The sequence below is a fragment of the Cetorhinus maximus genome, chromosome 11 (genome assembly GCF_964194155.1).
Source record: "Cetorhinus maximus chromosome 11, sCetMax3.hap1.1, whole genome shotgun sequence".
NCBI classification, from domain to species: domain Eukaryota; kingdom Metazoa; phylum Chordata; class Chondrichthyes; order Lamniformes; family Cetorhinidae; genus Cetorhinus; species Cetorhinus maximus.
Genome location: NC_135889.1, coordinates 56156390 through 56174644, shown reverse-complemented (window position 1 = coordinate 56174644; position 18255 = coordinate 56156390). Strand labels below are relative to the sequence as shown.

The window sequence follows — 18255 nt, the reverse complement described above, 5'->3', positions numbered from 1 at the left end:
TTTCTGTCATTGGTTAATCTATGTGTCAATCAACATTGCCCGCCCACTCGCTCTTCCACTCCCATTCGCTGGGCCAAATATCGCGAGATAACCCTGTGCCGGTGGCTGAGCAACCTCGGCCTGACAGGCAGTTCTGCGGCTGCGTCGACTCTGTGGTTTCTGATTGGTGTTTTTGGAGGTCCGGACGCTTGTGTTGTTGAGGTAGACGCTTCCGGTGCAGAGGTGGGAGGTCAGGGGAGGTAGCCTGACTGCTTGGGATGGTGCCGAGCGTGGGAACTGTGTCTCAGGTTGGGGCCACGGGCGAGCCGAGGCCTGCGCAGCAATGAAAGTGGGAGCGCTGGCCGGACGGGGCTGGGCCACTAGGGGTTTGGTGCAGCAGCAGCCTGAATGTGAAGGCGACCTAATGCAGAAGTGACGCCGAATCGGAAGATGTGAAAATGGAAGGGATCCTGTACAAGTGGACCAATTATTTAACGGGTGAGCGAGGCCAGCCCGGGGGTGAGGTGGGCTGGAAGGGGTTCGTCTCCAGGAGATGGGGGTGGGGACGTCGTCTCCGGCAGGGGAGAATGGGGTTAGGGCCTGTCTCTGGCGAGGGTGGGAGGGGGTGGGCCTGTCTCTGGCGAGGGTGGGAGGGGGTGGGCCTGTCTCTGGCGAGGGTGGGAGGGGGTGGGCCTGTCTCTGGCGAGGGTGGGAGGGGGTGGGCCTGTCTCTGGCGAGGGTGGGAGGGGGTGGGCCTGTCTCTTGGCGAGGGTGGGCCTGTCTCGTGTGGGGGCAGGAAGGGGGTGCTGCCTCGTGTGGGGGCAGGAAGGGGGTGCTGCCTCGTGTGGGGGCAGGAAGGGGGTGCTGCCTCGTGTGGGGGCAGGAAGGGGGTGCTGCCTCGTGTGGGGGCAGGAAGGGGGTGCTGCCTCGTGTGGGGGCAGGAAGGGGGTGCTGCCTCGGGTGGGGGCAGGAAGGGGGTGCTGCCTCGGGTGGGGGCAGGAAGGGGGTGCTGCCTCGGGTGGGGGCAGGAAGGGGGTGCTGCCTCGGGTGGGGGCAGGAAGGGGGTGCTGCCTCGGGTGGGGGCAGGAAGGGGGTGCTGCCTCGGGTGGGGGCAGGAAGGGGGTGCTGCCTCGGGTGGGGGCAGGAAGGGGGTGCTGCCTCGGGTGGGGGCAGGAAGGGGGTGCTGCCTCGGGTGGGGGCAGGAAGGGGGTGCTGCCTCGGGTGGGGGCAGGAAGGGGGTGCTGCCTCGGGTGGGGGCAGGAAGGGGGTGCTGCCTCGGGTGGGGGCAGGAAGGGGGTGCTGCCTCGGGTGGGGGCAGGAAGGGGGTGCTGCCTCGGGTGGGGTGTGCTGGGTTCCCTCAGTTGTGGGGGAATGGTGAGGTTTGGGGGGTGCTGTCTCTGGGGGTGGGGCAACCTGGGGGCTTTGGGGCAGTGGGGTTGGGGGTTCCATCTCTTGGGGAGGGTGAGGTGTTGGTTGGGTACAAGGGGTGGGTGGGGGTGGGGGGGGGGGGGTTGTCTCCAGTGGGGCAGAGGTGGTGTGGCTTGGCTGTGGTGGGTTTGGGTGCAGCATCATCTCCAGGGGGTTTGCCATGTGGTGGTAATGATACTGAGTCAATAAGCTATGGTCAAAAGCAAAATGCTGCAGATGGTAGAAATCTGAAAAACTGGAAATACTCAGCAGCTCTGGCAACATCCATGGAGAGAGAAAGTTAATGTTTCAGAGTCGTGAAATTTCATCAGAACTGAGAAAAGTTAGAAATGTAATAGTTTTAAGTAAGTGAAAGGGAGGGTGTTGAGAGGATAAAATGAACAATAGAGAAGAGTTGTAATCGGTTGGGAGACAGGTGAGATTAAATGATCATAGAGTTGGTGGTGCAAGGCAAAAGGAAGTGGTATAGGCGAAAGTGAAGAAACACGATGTCTCCACAGGAATTGTGAATGGTAGAATGATCAACAGCTCCCTCCTGAAAGCAAAAACAAAATTAAAACCAATCCCTACATAGAAAAGGGAAACAAAATAGGATCAGATGTCACAGTCTGAAATTTGTTAAACTTAAGGTTGAGCTCAGAGGACTGTAAAATGCCTAAATGAAAGAAGAGGTACTATTCCATGGCCTTCTGTTAAGCTTTATTGGACACAGCAGTAAGCCAAGGTCAGTGTGAGAGCATATGGAGAACTAAAGTGATAGGCAGCTGGAAGCTCAGGGTCACACTTATGCACTGAACGGAGGTGCTCCACAAAGCAGGCAACCATGCAGTATTTGGTCTCCCCAGTGAAGAACAGATCACATTTTGAGCAGCAAATACAATATATATAATTTAAAGTATACATAAACATGGAAAGTGTGTTTGGGGCCTAGGATGGTGAGGAGAGATGACGTAAAAAGGCAAATGTTGCATCTCCTGCGTTTGCGTGGAAAGGGGCTGTGGGAAGGTGGGGGGCTGTTTGGGGTAATTGAGGAGTCGACCAGGGTATCATGGAGGGAGTGGTTCCTTCAGAATGCTGAAAGGGAAGGTAGGGGAAGGTGTGTTTGGTGGCGTTATACTGGAAATGGTGGAGAATGATTTCTTGAATATGAAAGTGAGGTGGAAGTGAGGACATGAGGGGCCCTATCATGGTTCTGAGACGGAGAGGAAGGAATGAGAGCAAAAGTGCGGGAAATTGGATGGACAAGATCAAGAGTCCTGTCAGCCGCTATAGGGGTGGGAGGTGTGCAGGTGATGCTTAGCTGAGGAAAAAGGAAGGTACATCAGAAGCATTGATACAGAAAATTGCATCTTTAGAACTGACGTAACGGAGGGCGAGTAACTGGGAGAAGAGTACTTGCAGGAAGCAGGGTGTGAGGAGGTGTAGTTGAGGTAGCTGTGAATATCAACGGGCTTATAGTGAAGAGCTGTTGACAGCCTATCCTCAGAAATGGAGACAGTGAAGTGGAAGAAGGGTAAAGTCAGAAATGCACCATCTGAAGGTGAGAGAAAGTCATTTCAGTTCCAAAGAAGAGTCAAAGCGTTAACTCTGTTCCTCTCTCCACAGATGCTGCCAGACTTGCTGAGTTTTTCCAGTGCTTCCTGTTTTAATTTCAGATCTCTCGCATCTGCACTATTTTGTTTTTATGTTCTGGAACTTACCAGGAACCAGGCTATTTTGGGCCTGATAATGTGTAATGAGACGAGGTTAATTAAAAACCTCACAGTAAAGGAGAGATCATAACATGATAGAATTTCACATTCAGTTTGAGAGTAAGAAATGTGGATCCATGACTAATATCTTAAACTTACAAAGGTACGAAGACAAAGTTGGCTAAATTGGACTGGGTAAAAAGGTAAGATGGTAGAGAAACAGTAGCAAACATTTAGGGAGATATTTCATAACTCTCAACAAAGATATAGTCCATTGAGGAAGAAGGATGCACCATCCATGGCTAACTGAGGAAGTTAAGGGTGATATCAAATTGAAAGAAAAGGTGTACAAAGATGCGATGAAGCAGGCCAGAAGATTGGGAAAGTTTTAGAAACCAGCGAAGGATGCTTTTTAAAAAAAAAATAGGAGAAATTGGAGTATGGGAGGAAACTAGCAAGAAAGAGAAAAACAGAAAGGAAAAGCTTCTACAAGTACAGGCGCCGGACCCCATATCTGGAATGCTCAGGATCGGATGTGTTCCTGTTTTGGGGATTTTACGGATTTTGGGTCCTGTATGGTGCACTTGCAAAACATGATAAAAGTTTGAGAAATAAAGAGTAAAAAGCTTTTATTTACTTGTTTTATTAGTTTGCCTTTTTATTTTCGTAAGTTACATCTCAACCAAAGGAGAGTCAGCTCCTGTACAGACAGGCTATGGAAGTTGAAGGTTCAGGCTCTGTCATACTTCTATTAAACATGTTCTGTAGCTTAAATTGTTTCAGATACGTGGGCCTTTTTTTCAGGAACATCTCTTGTATTTTGTATACCCACATAATATGCTGCTCTGTAATGGAGCTCTTCCGTTCCACCCCTTGAATCAATTCCTCCGTAATGCTTATGCACCTGTCAGTAGACACTTTTTGCTGTTCACCATCATCATTTTCACACTCATTCTCTTTATTCTTATTCATGACCAGGTTGCATATTTCACTGTCTCTGAATTGGAGGTGACCGGAGAATCATTGTCAATATTCAGAGAATCCTCAGCAGCTTCTTTGCCCAACAACGTGCCTTCAGCACATGCCTTTCACATATGCCAGTAAATCTTCAACAACTTTTTTCTCCTCGGTCACATGGAAACCACTAAAATCAGGTTCAATTTCATTGTCACCGTTAGAAACATGGTAAATGGCCATAAGTTGTGCCATCCATTCCACAAAAATCTTGGGGTACATTGGCCCAGGCCTTCACAACACTCCAGAGTACATCTTTCACCTTGAATTCTTTTTTGAATTCCCTAAATCCCAACGCAATCAGTGAGCGTTTTGTGCATGAATTCAGCCTTGTACCTAATCTTGAATGCCCGCAGAATGTCTTGATCCATGGACTGGATGTTGGACATACAGTTGGAGGGCAAATAAACTCTGAAAACATTGTCCCTGATGAGGAGTTCTGCACCGGTTGTGCAGCACAATGATCAGGGAGTCACATAATTTTACAGTTCCTGGGAAGATCCTCAGACCACCAATGAGCCCTGGCTTCAGGGACAAAATGGTTTTCTTACCAATAAAAGAAAATTGGTTTATTCATCCATGCACACTTATTGGCCTTATAAACAATAGGGAAAACCCTGATCCCCTTGAAAGACCTAGGATTCTGACTTTTACCAATAACAAGCAATTTACATCTGTGGGTACCTGCTGCATTTGATCCCTTGCCCCAAAATAGGCTCCGGCTCGGCTATGCGCAACATTCCACCAGCGGGATCTCCTGCAACTCATGTCTTCGCCTGCGTTCCGGCGTCCTTGCTCCAAAACTGTTCTTCATTGTGTTAAACGCCATGCACGTACAGTGCAAGCTACAAAAAGGGGTACCCCAAAGGGATTAACACACATGTGGGAGCAGTGCAGGAACAGCCAGAGCGGTGATGACCTGGGGAGTGACGGTGTGGTGGCTGGGGCATGTTAGGAGACAGGTGACTACACCGGAGTGAGATGAAGACTGAAAGCTTGGCCACAATTTCATCTGAAACAGCCAGAAGCTTCCAACTTCCATTGTCTCCAGTGAACCAAGAGAGAATCCTTTAGGCCTGCATTGTTTCAACCACCATCTTGAGGAACCGGAGGCAGGAATCACCCCCCAGTGGTTACTGCCCAGAGCGGCGCAGCACGGGCCAATAGCGAGATCACGAGGCCACCACTCTCTTTATGAATCCCAGGGAGAGAGGTTCTGCTGCATTTGAACACCGAAGTACAGTAAGCTGTTCCTTACAACCCTGTTGGTGCTATCTCATCCACAGTTATATAGGTTTTCCTGGGAACATGCCTCCAATACCTGAGGCCTCAACAGCATTGTGCACTTGTGCTGCTGTTAGATCTTCCGATATTAGCGTGGAAAATTCGTCCAAGTATGCTCCTGCAGTTTCCTGGTCAGCTGAAGCTTTTTCCACCACATACTTTCAGCAGACGTACACCATGGCATTTTAAAAAAAAGTTATTACCATCCTGAGGAGTATTCACACGGTGTTGTTAGACCTAACTCTTCATAGAACACTTTTACTTGGGCCATGATAATGAAGCAATCCAGTGGGTGTTTCTTGCTCTGATGCTGCCTAATCCACTCTAGGAACTCTTTGTCCGCATGGGCAGTCTTTGACTGATGGAGTGTTTTCCTATTATCCATTAATTTGGGCAAATCACTGTCAGCATAAAATATAAGCAACTTCTCCTTTTGCTTCTTCAAATCATAAAAGTCGATGCACCAAAACCATACTTAACACTTAATCTTTTCACTGAGGCGTCCTTCTCTAGATGCATTAGTAACTCCACTTTCTGCTTAATGCTCAGCAACAAATCTTTCCTCTTGGCACTCCCGCCAGCCACAGCACTTCCTGCTGTCCTTTTTGACATGAAACCAGGGATAATAAAGATTAGAATTACAGAGAGACACTTGTTTGAACAGTGTTGGAACTGTGTGAAAAGGTAATCAGTGCAGGAATCAATGGTGCCACCAAATAAAGCGGGAGCTCAATGAAGTAATCTGCATGCCAATTTCAAATTGCTACATATGGCGGTGTCATTGAGCAATTTCAGGTCCTTCTGGTTTTTGGGATGCCGAATAAGGGGTCCAGTACCTGTACATAAAAGGAAAAGAGTAGCCAAAATGAGCATTGATCCCATAGATGATGAGACCGGGAAATATATAATGGGAAATGAGGAAATGGCTGAGGCTTTGAACAATGATTTTGCATCCATCTTCATAGGAGGCATTTTGTGCCTCCTACTAAGAATAATAGAAAATCGAGCAGCAAAAGGGAGGGTGGAACTTAAAACAATCACTATACTAGAGAAAAAGTAATGGGAATACTAATAGGACTTGAGATTGACAAGCCCTCTGGACCTGATGGCCTGTATCCTAGGTCTTAAGAGAAGTGGCTGCGGAGATAGTGGATACATTGGTTGTAATCTTCAAAAATTCTGTAGATTCTGGAAAGGTCCCAGCGGATTGGAAAACTGCAAATATAATATCTCTCCAAGAAACAAGGGAGACAGAAAGCAGGAAACTATAGGCCAGTTAGCCTAACATCTGCATTAGGAAAATGCTGGAATCCATTATTAAAGAGGTAGTAGTGCAAAGAGGTAGTAGTAGAAAATCATAATACAATCGTGCAGAGTCAGCATGGATTTGTGAAAGGAAAATAGTGTTTGACAAATTTATTAGATTTCTTTAAGATGTAATCAGTAGGGTGGATAAAAGGGAACCAGTAGATGTAGTGTATTTAGATTTCCTAAAGGCATTCAATAAGGTTCCACGTTAAAGGTTACCACACAAGATAAGAGCTTTGTTGATGTGGGTGATATATTACCATGGATAGAGGACTGGCTAACTGACAGGAAACAGAGTCTAGGAGTAAATGGGTAATTTTCAATATGGCAAACCTTAATGAGTGGAGTGCCACAGGGATCAGTGCTGGTCTATATTAATGACTTGGATGAGGGGACTGACTATTATACCAAATTTACTAACGATATGAAGATAGAACGATACAAAGAATCTGCAAAGGAATATAGATAGGTTAAGTGAGTGGGCAAATATTTGGCAGATGGAGTATAATGTGGGAAAATGTGAGGTTGTCCATTTTGGCGGGAAGAATAGAAAAGCAAAATATTATTTAAATGGAAAGGCTGCAGAATGCTGCGGTACAAAGGAACCTGGGTGTCCTTATATGTGAGACGTCAACATGCAGGTCTAGCAAATGATTAGGAAGGTAACTGGAATGTTGGCCTTTCTTCCAAGGGGGATAGAGTGTAAAAGTAAGGAAATCTTGCTACAACTGCACAAGGCATTGATGAGACTGCACCTAGAGTACTGTATACATTTTTGGTCACCTTACTTGCATTAGTAATAGTTCAGAGAAGGTTCACTAGGTTGATTTCTAGGATAAGGGGTTGGTCTTAGGAGGAAAGCTTGAACAGGTTGGCTCTATACCCAATCAAGTTTAGAAAAATGAGAGGTAATCTTATTGAAACATATAAAATTCTGTTGGATTTGACAGGGTAGATGCTGAAAGGATGTTTTTCCTCATGGGGGAATCTCAAACTAGGGGACACAGTTTAAAAATAAGGGATCTCCCATTTAAGATGGAGATGAGGAGGAATTTCTTCACTAAGGGTCATTAGTGTTTGGAATTCTCTTCCCCAGCAAGGCTGAGTTAACCAGACCTTTGATCTGCAAGGGAGTCAAGGGCTATGGAGGGGCAAGCAGGCAAGTGGAGTTAAGGCCGCAGTCTGATCAGTCATGATTTTATTGAATGGCGGAGTTTGCCTGTTACTCCTATTTCTTATGTTCTTATATGTACCTCTCTGAACAGATTAACTGGTCTGTTACCTCTGTTTCTGTGACCTTATTGTATACAAATTGACAGCTTGCATTTCTTGTTTTGCAAAAAAAAAGACTTGTTATATTTTGAAAGTAGTTAATTGGCTATGTAGCACTTTAGGACCTGCTAAGGATGTGAAAGTTGCTATAAAAATGCAAATACATTTTTTTCTTTAATACAATTTTTGAAATAAGATTTTTTTTAATTGTACCGTGCAAAATTGGGATCAAAATAGCCTTTTCCCATCTATTCCACACAGGCCAAAAATAAATGGGTAGGAAATTTCCAAAGGCAGTAAAAGTTAACTGGTTCCTGTCCTGTGAACTTTGATGCTTCAAAAAAATTAGTTCTGGCCAGGTTTTCCAATTGCTATTTCTCTCTCCTAGGTTGGCAGCCTCGTTGGTTCATACTGGATAATGGCATACTTTCCTATTATGATTCTCAGGATGATGTTAACAAAGGCAGCAAAGGAAGTATCAAAATGGCTGTATGTGAAATTAAAGGTAAAGAATAACCTGCTCCCCAAGTCAAAAGACCATGAATGAAAGAAGTTTATCATATGCATTTCTTTTCATTTTCTGTGTGACATAATACTAGTGTGGGATCTTCACGTTTAGAGTTCTTTAAATTCTGCATTTTAGAATTTAGGGTGGGATGCCCTAAGCATTGGTTTCATTCGCACTTACTGAAGTTAGTTCTCAGAGGATCATAAACTGATAATTTAACCGGTACCTTGTGTGGGTTTGCTGTAGATTGCTGAACTTTTTATGGAAAATAGACTACCGATAGGTTTTAATTACAAACTTACAAAAAAATATTTTAAAAGTATTTTGCACTTGACATCCCACTGGAGCATTTCATAAGTTATTTTTCTTTAAAATCAGTACATCCAACAGACAGCACACGAATGGAGCTGATTATTCCTGGAGAGCAGCATTTCTATGTGAAATCAGTCAATGCTGCTGAAAGGCAGAGATGGTTGGTGGCACTAGGGAGTTCAAAAGCATGTCTGACGGATACCAGGACTAAAAAGGAAAAAGGTAACATTAACTGCAATCAAGATTTGTAACACAAATAAAGGAAACTGTAAGCAATCTATTGTAACTTTGTTTTCCTGATAAACTGTTGTGCAAATAATTGCATTTTTCTGATCATCCTTGCACTACTTTTTGTGCCCATTGTATTGTGTTACTAATTTTTCCGAGAATGTAACTAGATCTTGGAGCCATTTGGAGATGTTTCTATGAAAATGTCGAAAGTTGACAAGTAATTGATGCTGCCCACTAAACCCATGCTGTTTAGAAAAATAACAGTAAATGTAACAATTAAAACCTTGTAGATATATGTTGAAAAATATCAATTACACTCAAGTTACTGAAATTTTTTTTGTAAATTACACTAAATTGCAATAAGATAACTAAGTGGAAAGACTGATGTTGGTCATGCACAGAATTCCTCATCAGTCCATTCTAATCAGCTCTTGCTGAACAAACTGACACTGAGCTTGTTTATGTAAATGTGATAAATTAATCCTTAGGCTTATCTGTAAGTTGTGTACTTTTATTTGAATTCTCTAGAAATCAGTGAAACCAATGAGTCTCTCAAAACTAAGATGTCAGAACTTCGGTTGTACTGTGACTTATTGATGCAGCAAGTTCATACGATACAAGAGTCTGTCAAACAAGACCAGCCAAGTTTCTCATCCTCTGCTGAGGTATGATGTATCAGAAGATATATTGATAGTTTAGATTTGGTAGACCTGTAATTAAATTTCCTACTCTCGGGAATATCCAGTGGACTGTTGGGCCCTAACTAGTCAGTCCATCTGACTTTGTCTCTTTGAACATGTTTTTTTTTGCTATGTCTAGGTCATTCTACCAGGTCATAGAAATATATAAAAGTTAAAATTTGGAAAAGGGCCATACGCCCTAAGAAGTTCACATTGGTGCTCATCCTTCATCTGAGGAAATAGTCCTGTTCGCATTTACACAACCTGTACCAATATCTCTACATCCACCTATCAAATATAATCTTGAATGTTGACAGCTTATGCCATAAGTACTAACTCTGGAAATGAATTCTAACGCCTCACTATCTCTGTGAATATTATACAAAAGAGTAGATCACTCTCTTCTGTCTTTCTGTTTACCTCATTATCAGATTAAAGCAAGTGTTTGTCTATATTTCTGCTACAACTTTGTGAATTAATGAACAGTTGCCCAGCTAAATCTCTAAAATGGACAAAGGTTGAGTTTTTATTAAAATAATGTAAATCGGGTAAAGGGCTGCTCCCTATTCTGTAACTTACTTAAAACGTCATTTTGCATGAAATAAATTGCATAAAGCTATGGTGCTTTTAGGTTCTGATGTAGCTTAGTATTTGGATAACTACAGATGTACAACGGCGATAGTTAGTGCTGTCTACATTTAAAGTATGTTGTGAAATGTGTATATATAAATAACATTTTTGTTTGTTTCATAGAACATGAATGAAGCCTCATCCTTGCTCAGTGCCACTTGCAATACCTTCATTACAACTCTTGATGAGTGTATGAAAATAGCCAATGCCAAGTTTAAGCCAGAAATGTTCCAGTTTTCTCTCACTGATCCACTTGTCTCTCCTGTATCACCTTCACCTGTTCAGATGGTTCGGGTATGATACTATAAAAAACAAAAAAAAATACATTTACTAATGCTACTGCTGTTTCTTGTAAAACTTTGTCTTTTTCATGACTTGCACTTGATATAAATTGAGCTGTGACACAAGCCTAATTTAGATGACTTTCAAGTTGGTAACTTCCTTTTTGATATTGCAGATGAGACGATCGATTAGTCATCCTGGTACCATTCTTTATGATGGGTAAGGGAAAGGAATTATGTTATTGGTTATAGATACAAATTATATTTGGGGACTGGTACTTGTCTCATCATTATTAATGATTACCTTTTTAACGATAGTGTTTTCTAGCCCAGTATTTCTGTCGGTATTGTCACTGGTCCATTATAAATATGGTTGTTGTACTGTTGCTGGCAATGAACATTTGCAGTAATGATATAATTCTTAATTCCTTAGTATAACTGCACCCCTACATACAGCTGGTCATTGCCATCACCAAGCTAGTCACAACTGATTTGAATGCACACAAAGAAGGAACATGATTTCAACACTGCAGTGATGTTTAAAACCTTAATTTCTAGTTTCTAATTATAAAATATTCTATCTTAATGTAGTTATGGGTTTGGACTTTACATTATTGTGGCTGCCAGTACATCACCATTCGGTACTTTGTAGTTTTACTTTTCTATTTTATACTTAGATGATTTCATTCTTGAACACTTTTTGTGTTAAATTGAAATGTTGTCTTCAGCAGGAAACTGAACACTAATCACCAAAAGGAAGCGATTATTGTGACACCGCATGGGGAAGAACACAGGAGAATATGGGCATATTCAGGTGCTGAATCATACAGCGATAGTGCTCTGGAACATGCAGAAAGTAAGCATAGAAATAGATCCTTTCTTTGAGAAATCATCGATGAAGTAGTTTGAACAATGAAGTTAAGGTGTTCTTTGAATAAAATTTGCAATTTTCACTTGCTAAATTAACCCTGGAAACATTTATATTTTTTACTTATTTAAGCTTTGATTGAACATTGAAAGGCTCGATTGAAAACAATGAATAAAATAATGTGGAAAAATTGCATGGCAGTTATAAGAAGCAGAACATTAAGGGATGGAAGGAAATACACTCAAACAGGACTGCCGTTTTAATATTGGGTATTTTTGACATTTTTTCCTGTAATAAAAGTATGTTTCACTAAGTTCAGCTCATCTGTGAAACTTGAGCAGTCATAATTTAATAAAAAGAAAAGAGAAATTAGCTGTAGCAAAAAAAGGAGCAATTGAAAAACTTAAAATAGATTAAATAGCGTGGTTGGTATATGCGATAAATAACTTTAATTCACTAGGGAATTCCAAATGGTGTAGAATGGCACCATTTCAATTCATTTGCAAGTTCCTTTGACTAATGAAAATAAAAGTGCTGTCTTCTGCAGCTGTATAATCTGTCAGTAAAGCGTGTCCTTTTGATATTTCCAATCTAACATCAATTACTTGTTTAGAAATGACTGTTACCATGGTGCATTATCAATCCTCTCTGCAGCCTTACTGCATAGTTGATCATGCCATCTTCCTCCAGTGCCATTCCTCCATTATCTAGCTCGGTGAAACTACCCTGGCTTGGTTACACTCTCCAATTGTAGATAAAGCATGTCAAACAGTGGCTTCCTTTCCCACCACTGCACCATTACAACCCTGAAAACTCTATCCATGTGCTGCCACTTGCTGACATCCTCCGCTGATGCGAGGTCAGCTTCCACATGCGTGCCTATGGCATTCAGCTCTCCCACTGCACTGCCTCTGTGTTGTTAGATAGATTTCTAGATATTAAAGACATCAAGGCCTATGGGGGTAGTGCAGGAAAATGGCGTTGAGGTAAATCATTAGCCATGACCTAGTTGAATGGCGGAGAAGGCTTGAGGGACTAAATGGCCTACTCCTCCTATTTCCTATGATCCTATGTAGGGACCCATGTTTTCACAAATCTTACTGCTGGGTTATATCATTGCATAGCTCAGTGCCATGATGGAAGTTACATTCACTTTCATTGAATAGAAGCATAATAACTATTTTGCATCAGTATATGCCAGGGCGATAGAGCAGGTAGACATGACATTCAATGATGAGATGAGCAACGAGTTAAGTGCATTTCAAATAAAAAAGGGGATGCAATGAATAAAGTAACCAGATTCAAAGAGGATAAAGCCCCTGGTCTGTATGGATTGCATCTATGTATTTTTAAAGTAATCTAGGGAAGCGACAGAAGAGGTATTACCATACATATTTAATCATTCATTGGGCAAAAGTGTAGTGCCAAAACACTAGCAGAAAGCTAATGTATTTCTTATATTTTTGAAGTGAGACAGATCAGGCGTAAGGGCATGATCAGTCAGTTAAATATCAGTGGTAGGAAAAAATGGAATCACTACTAAAGGAGAGAATAGAAGAATAACCACAAATGAAAAATATAATAACGAATAGTCAGAGTGGATTTCAAAAGGAAAAATCTTGCTTGACTGATCTGATTGAATTTTTGGAGAACGTAACTAACAGTGAGAGTTGACAATGGTAATGTAGTAAATGTAATTTATCTGGATTTTCAAAAGGTCTTTGATAAGGTGTCCCGTAATAGACTAATGAAGAAGGTCAGAGAATGTGGAGTTGGAGTCAGGGGACATGTGGCAAAATGAATTGCTAGTTGGCTTCAGAGATTGGGAGTAGAGGGTAATTATTCAGAATGACAGAAGGTGGGAAGTGGTGTTCCACAAGGATCAGTGCTGAGACCACTGCTGTTCACAATTTACATTAATAATTTGGACTTTGGAATAAAAAACACGCATTCTAATTTTGTAGATGATGCCAAATTTGTCGGAGGGGGGTGGTGTCATAGTCAATACTGAGGAGGACTGCACAAATTACAAGGGGGCATTAGAAACTCGCAGAATTGGTGAATAATTGTCAAATGAAGTTCAACATATAAATATGAGGTAGTTCATTTTGGTAGGAAGAATCGGGAGGCCAATTGTTACTTGAAAGATACAAGCGTAGGTGGGGTAAAGGGCCAAAGGGACCTCAGAGGAAACATACATCAATCACTAAAGGTTGTGCCATAGGTTAGCAAAGCTATAAAAGAAAAGAAAACTAAGGACTAAGCTTATGTCTGGAGAGGGAAGTTAAATGTATGAAACTTATGTTAAACCTTTGTTGAACTTTGGTTAGACCACACTTAGAGTACTACATGCAGTTCTGGTCAACATATTAGAAAAAACATAGGCACTGGAGAGGGTGCAGAGAAGATTTATAAGGATGATACTAGAAATGTGTGGGTATCCATATCAGGAAAAGATTGACAGGCTGGGTCTCTTCTCTTGAGAAAAAAGGCTGACTGGTGACCTAATAGAGGTCTTTAAAATTATGAAAAGTTTTGGTAGAGTGGATATAGAGAGAATGTTTTCATTTGTGGGGAAGAGCATAACTAGAGACCAACAATGTAAGATAGCCATCAAGAAATCTAATAGGAAATTCAAAAGGAACGTCTTTACCTAAACAGTGGTGAGAATGTGGAACTCACTAGCATAGGGAGTGGTTGAAGCAAATAGTATCCATGCATTCAAGGGGGAAATTAGACAAGCATAAGAGGGAGAAGGGAAAAGAGGGTTACAATGGTAGATTTAGATGAGGAAACATGGGAGGAGGCTCGAGTGGAACATGAATGCCAACGTGGACTGGTTGTGCTGAATTACCTGTTTCTGTGCTGTACATCCTATGTAATTCTATGTAATCCATGAACAAAATCACATGAACAAAGCAAATTTCATCTCACAATTTTGGAGGTACAATTGAATATGGACTTGTTTGAGTATATATAACTTTGTCTTCCAATTTTAGAGTATAATATTTGGAGCTGTATTTGCTAAAATGAAAACGATATGGTGATTTTGGCAGATGTTTAATTTATTGAAGGACAGGACAGTAGAGCGCAGCAGACTGTTTCCAGTGATTGAGATGTCTAGAATGAGAAGACATATACAAAATTAAATGTAAGAAATTTAGTAGAGAGAAAATGCAACACTTTTTGAAGATGATGAAACTGCAGAACTCAAGAGGTTGTGCTTAAAGGAGAAACCAACTCAACATTTATGAATAGCTTTGACAGTATGTAGGTTGAACCTCAACACTGATTAGTTGGGCTGAACGGGCTGTTTATGTAGTGTAAACAATTGCTTGACTTATGACCCTGTTGATATTCCACCGCCGCTAAATGGAAAACGCTAAATGAACATAAAATGTAAGCATAAAAACAAAAAGCTAAATGTAAGCATTTGTCTAATAGTACAGATGCTATTAGATAGACTGTTGGATGTCCTTCAAAGTGCGCTGCTATGGGTTTAAATTGCACCAATGATTAATACTCTGAGTCACCAATCATCTGGCAGGATTTTCATTGAAACATTGTGAGGAAACTGAGTTAGCCCATCTGTGCTTTGCAGCAAGTACATCTTCTTGGCTTTGTGCAAGATGAAACTAAACCAAAGTAGAGGATTTTAATATCTGTTTAGTCTCTCTCACCTGAAGCAAGATGCTTGAAAATAAGTATCTGTGGAGGTAAAATGTATATATTGAACCAAGATTATAAACTTTTATCTTTCAACCATTTACAGAGGCTGCTCCGATTCCTTGCAATTCCTTACTGACTGCAAATGGTGAATTCCCTCCAATGGCCATCCCAGAAGAAAATAATGCAAACTCAAGGAATAAATTCTCTGAGACAGAAAGTCCTTTTGTTGCACTTTCAAGTTGAAAACGTGAATTAAAAAGGATTGAGAAAATGGTCACTCCGCTAATATTGCTATGCAGTTACTGCTGGCATTTAGATATTCCAATAAAGTGAAGTGGATCTGTAATTTCCCAGTTAAATGACTTTCTCTGCACTTTATTACATAAAATCAGAAAACTTGACTAGCTTACCTAATCTTATATATTTTCAGCAAATTGCAACTGTATTTTCTACACCATATTGTGGAATGTGTTGTTTATTGATGGTCTGGTCTAGAGCTTCTCCATACATAGCAAGGTGTCATTAAAAGTTAGTTGCAACAGTGAAACTTGATTGCAAAAATAAGGATGTAGCATGTGACTGAACACAGCAGTGATAGAGGTGTGTACTTCTGTGACTGTTGCCAGGACAGATTCGATACCATGAATTGAATCCTTGGGGTTGTACATGTCCATTGTTTGCACCTATCCACCAGGGGGAATGTGCATTCTGGAGGAATTGCTGTTAAATGTTGATCTTTGTTTAGACCTTTTATTTAATTTTGGTGTTTGTACATTTTGAATGGAATCTTTGTTACGTACGTCAGTGCTGTACACTGTCTTAGGATGAGGTTTGGATTTTGCTTCATCTTTTCTAGTAGCAGCCAATTAGTACTGGTTATACCAGAACTCAAATACTTGTAGAAACAGCTTCCGGAACACACCATGGTTTAAACTAATGTGTTCTGCACTATTATAAAATCTTTTGTAAAAGAGACACGAGTAAATTCTTCCCGATTTGAAGTGTATGCAATTTAGTGGAGATGGTGAACATAGTGTATTTTATATCCAATAAAAATAGATTAGTGAAAGATAGTGGAGACCCAGAAATAAATTGTTACTAGCAACAACATAGATGTAATCTTTATATGGTCATCTCCAACTGAGGTAAATGGTAGAGCTTTTATTTGAAATTGATGTACTTATGATAACGTATTTATCTGAGATGGAAGGTAAAGTGTTATTTTAGTGGTCAAAAGGAGTTATAGTTCATAACTATTTTCCTTCTTACTGCTTCCTTCCCTTAACCAGTTGTTTCCTGCCTATTTGCAGAGATTTAACTGGTTGTGAAATTAAAAACTTTCAAAGTTCTTGGATTTCTTTATTTGTCACATCTTTTTTAAGCGGAGAGGACTTAGATATTTCGAAAGAGTGAAATGTAACTCTCTCCAAAATGTTGTCTTGACTAAGTGCATTTAAATTAAAAGAAAATGTAGTTTAAGAGGGTATTTTGACTAAATTTCTCCAAGAATGGATTTTTAAAAAAAAATTTTAGGACGCCAGTTCATCTACCAAGCAGTTAGCCAAAAAATATTTTTTTAGTTTATGAAACCTCTTCTGTCTGTTACTTCAGTTGCTTTATATATACTGATCAGTTTTGTTTAATAGTATAGTTTATTCTGCACATCTGTCTCTTCTGATATGAAAAATGCCATTACAAAAGTGAGGGGAGAAATTACTTATTTTAGCAAATGAGGAAAAACATTATGTACATATTCTTTGTTCTGCTGCATATTAAACTAAAGTTCAGATTAATAGCACTCTAGTTTTTTGAAATCACGTCCTTCCTCCTTGCCATAGGTTTAAATTTTCAAAGTATTTGAAGCTCTGATGTGTGTATTTTACCTAATGATTGACAACCAATTTGAATAATATAACCTTATGAGCAATATGTAAAAACTCCATTTCAAGCATGTTAGCACTATCTGAGAGTAGCATATCATTGATGCCATAACTCTTTGTGCAAAGTATAGCACTTTAATCTCCAAAACCCTGTAGCAAAGTCCAGAAATTGCCTAATCTTGGTTCATTAACCAACTCCAGCTTTTAAAGGTCAAGAAAGTATTAAGTAAGTAAAAAGATTAGCCTTTACATGTACCAATAAACAATGGAGCTGATAGAACCAACTGGTTAGATATGGATGTAAATTGTTAACCATGCCATCATTTTGTGCTGTGTATGTTTTTTCATGAATATTAAATGCTGTGAATATTAAGAGTTTGCATGCAAAATTCTATTGTTAAAGGAACAAAATTTTATATCCATTATCTTTGCAAAGACATCAGTTTGAGTATTTATGCATAAAATACATGATTTTGCAGATTTGCCAATAATTTAGTGACTTTATCCAGTGAAAAACTGAGTCTCATGTCAAAATCTCTGGCTTGTGTTAAGTTAACTGGTCTCCTGCTGAAGCAACAAATTAGGGCAGTACAATTGAGCTTGGTAACCTGAGTTGCAGAAGGGGAAAATTAATCAGTATATCAATTATCAACTGCTACGACCTTGCCTCTCCTGTTAGCAGACATAGGAAGATGTAGGTGAAGATGGAATCCAGCTCAATTCTGATACCTCTCTCCCACTGCCCAACTCTTTTTTTTCCAAAATCAACCGGTTAAATAGCCTGTTAGTATTGATTGTTTTAGCTCACGTGTAAATAATGGCCGCTTGGACAAGGTATTTGATTGAACCCAAAGCTCATCATCAGGAAGGGAGGGAAGAAAGTGGATGAGGAAGAAAGTTCACATTTATTTGCATCTTAAAAGATGTAGCACTAAGTTTTATTAGTGACATTTTCCACTATTAAAATTTAGAATGCTAGAAAAATTACCACACTTTTTGAATCTTGATGCTTTTCAGTAATATAGTTTAACAGTTTAAAGTTCAATACATAGATTTGAAGGTAAGAGAACTCCAAAAGGAAAGATTTGTGTAATGCACTAAAGAGTAGGCATTTTGAAGTATTATAATCCTAATAACTGGGTAATGCTGAGCCATTAAGATCTCAACATGGTTGATTTTTTGATGTTAACATGTACAATGTTAATTTTGCCTAAAGTGAA

At 40.5% G+C, this 18255-nt stretch overlaps 1 protein-coding gene across 2 annotated transcripts; it reads left to right on the top strand.

Annotated features, from left to right (window-relative positions):
• The first annotated feature begins 213 nt into the window (after window positions 1-213).
• On the top strand, window positions 214-17408 carry plekha3 (pleckstrin homology domain containing, family A (phosphoinositide binding specific) member 3). Of its 2 annotated transcripts, none has more exons than XM_078552013.1 (8): window positions 214-477; window positions 8365-8481; window positions 8863-9018; window positions 9556-9692; window positions 10461-10631; window positions 10795-10838; window positions 11350-11474; window positions 15259-17408. In XM_078552013.1, the coding sequence occupies exons 1-8, from the start codon at window positions 438-440 to the stop codon at window positions 15396-15398; spliced, it is 930 nt and encodes a 309-aa protein (XP_078408139.1). In that variant the 5' UTR covers window positions 214-437; the 3' UTR covers window positions 15399-17408. The 2 variants fall into 2 exon arrangements, with proteins under 2 accessions (XP_078408139.1, XP_078408138.1); XM_078552012.1 differs by having other exon boundaries at window positions 217-477; window positions 11347-11474.
• The last annotated feature ends 847 nt before the right edge of the window (window positions 17409-18255 follow it).

Coding starts and splice junctions, on each gene's coding strand:
- plekha3 (XM_078552012.1), top strand. CDS start 438: ATGGAAGGGATCCTGTACAAGTGGACCAATTATTTAACGG. Junction 10,632..10,794: donor CACCTGTTCAGATGGTTCGG/GTATGATACTAT, acceptor TTGATATTGCAG/ATGAGACGATCGATTAGTCA. Junction 11,475..15,258: donor TGCTCTGGAACATGCAGAAA/GTAAGCATAGAA, acceptor AACCATTTACAG/AGGCTGCTCCGATTCCTTGC.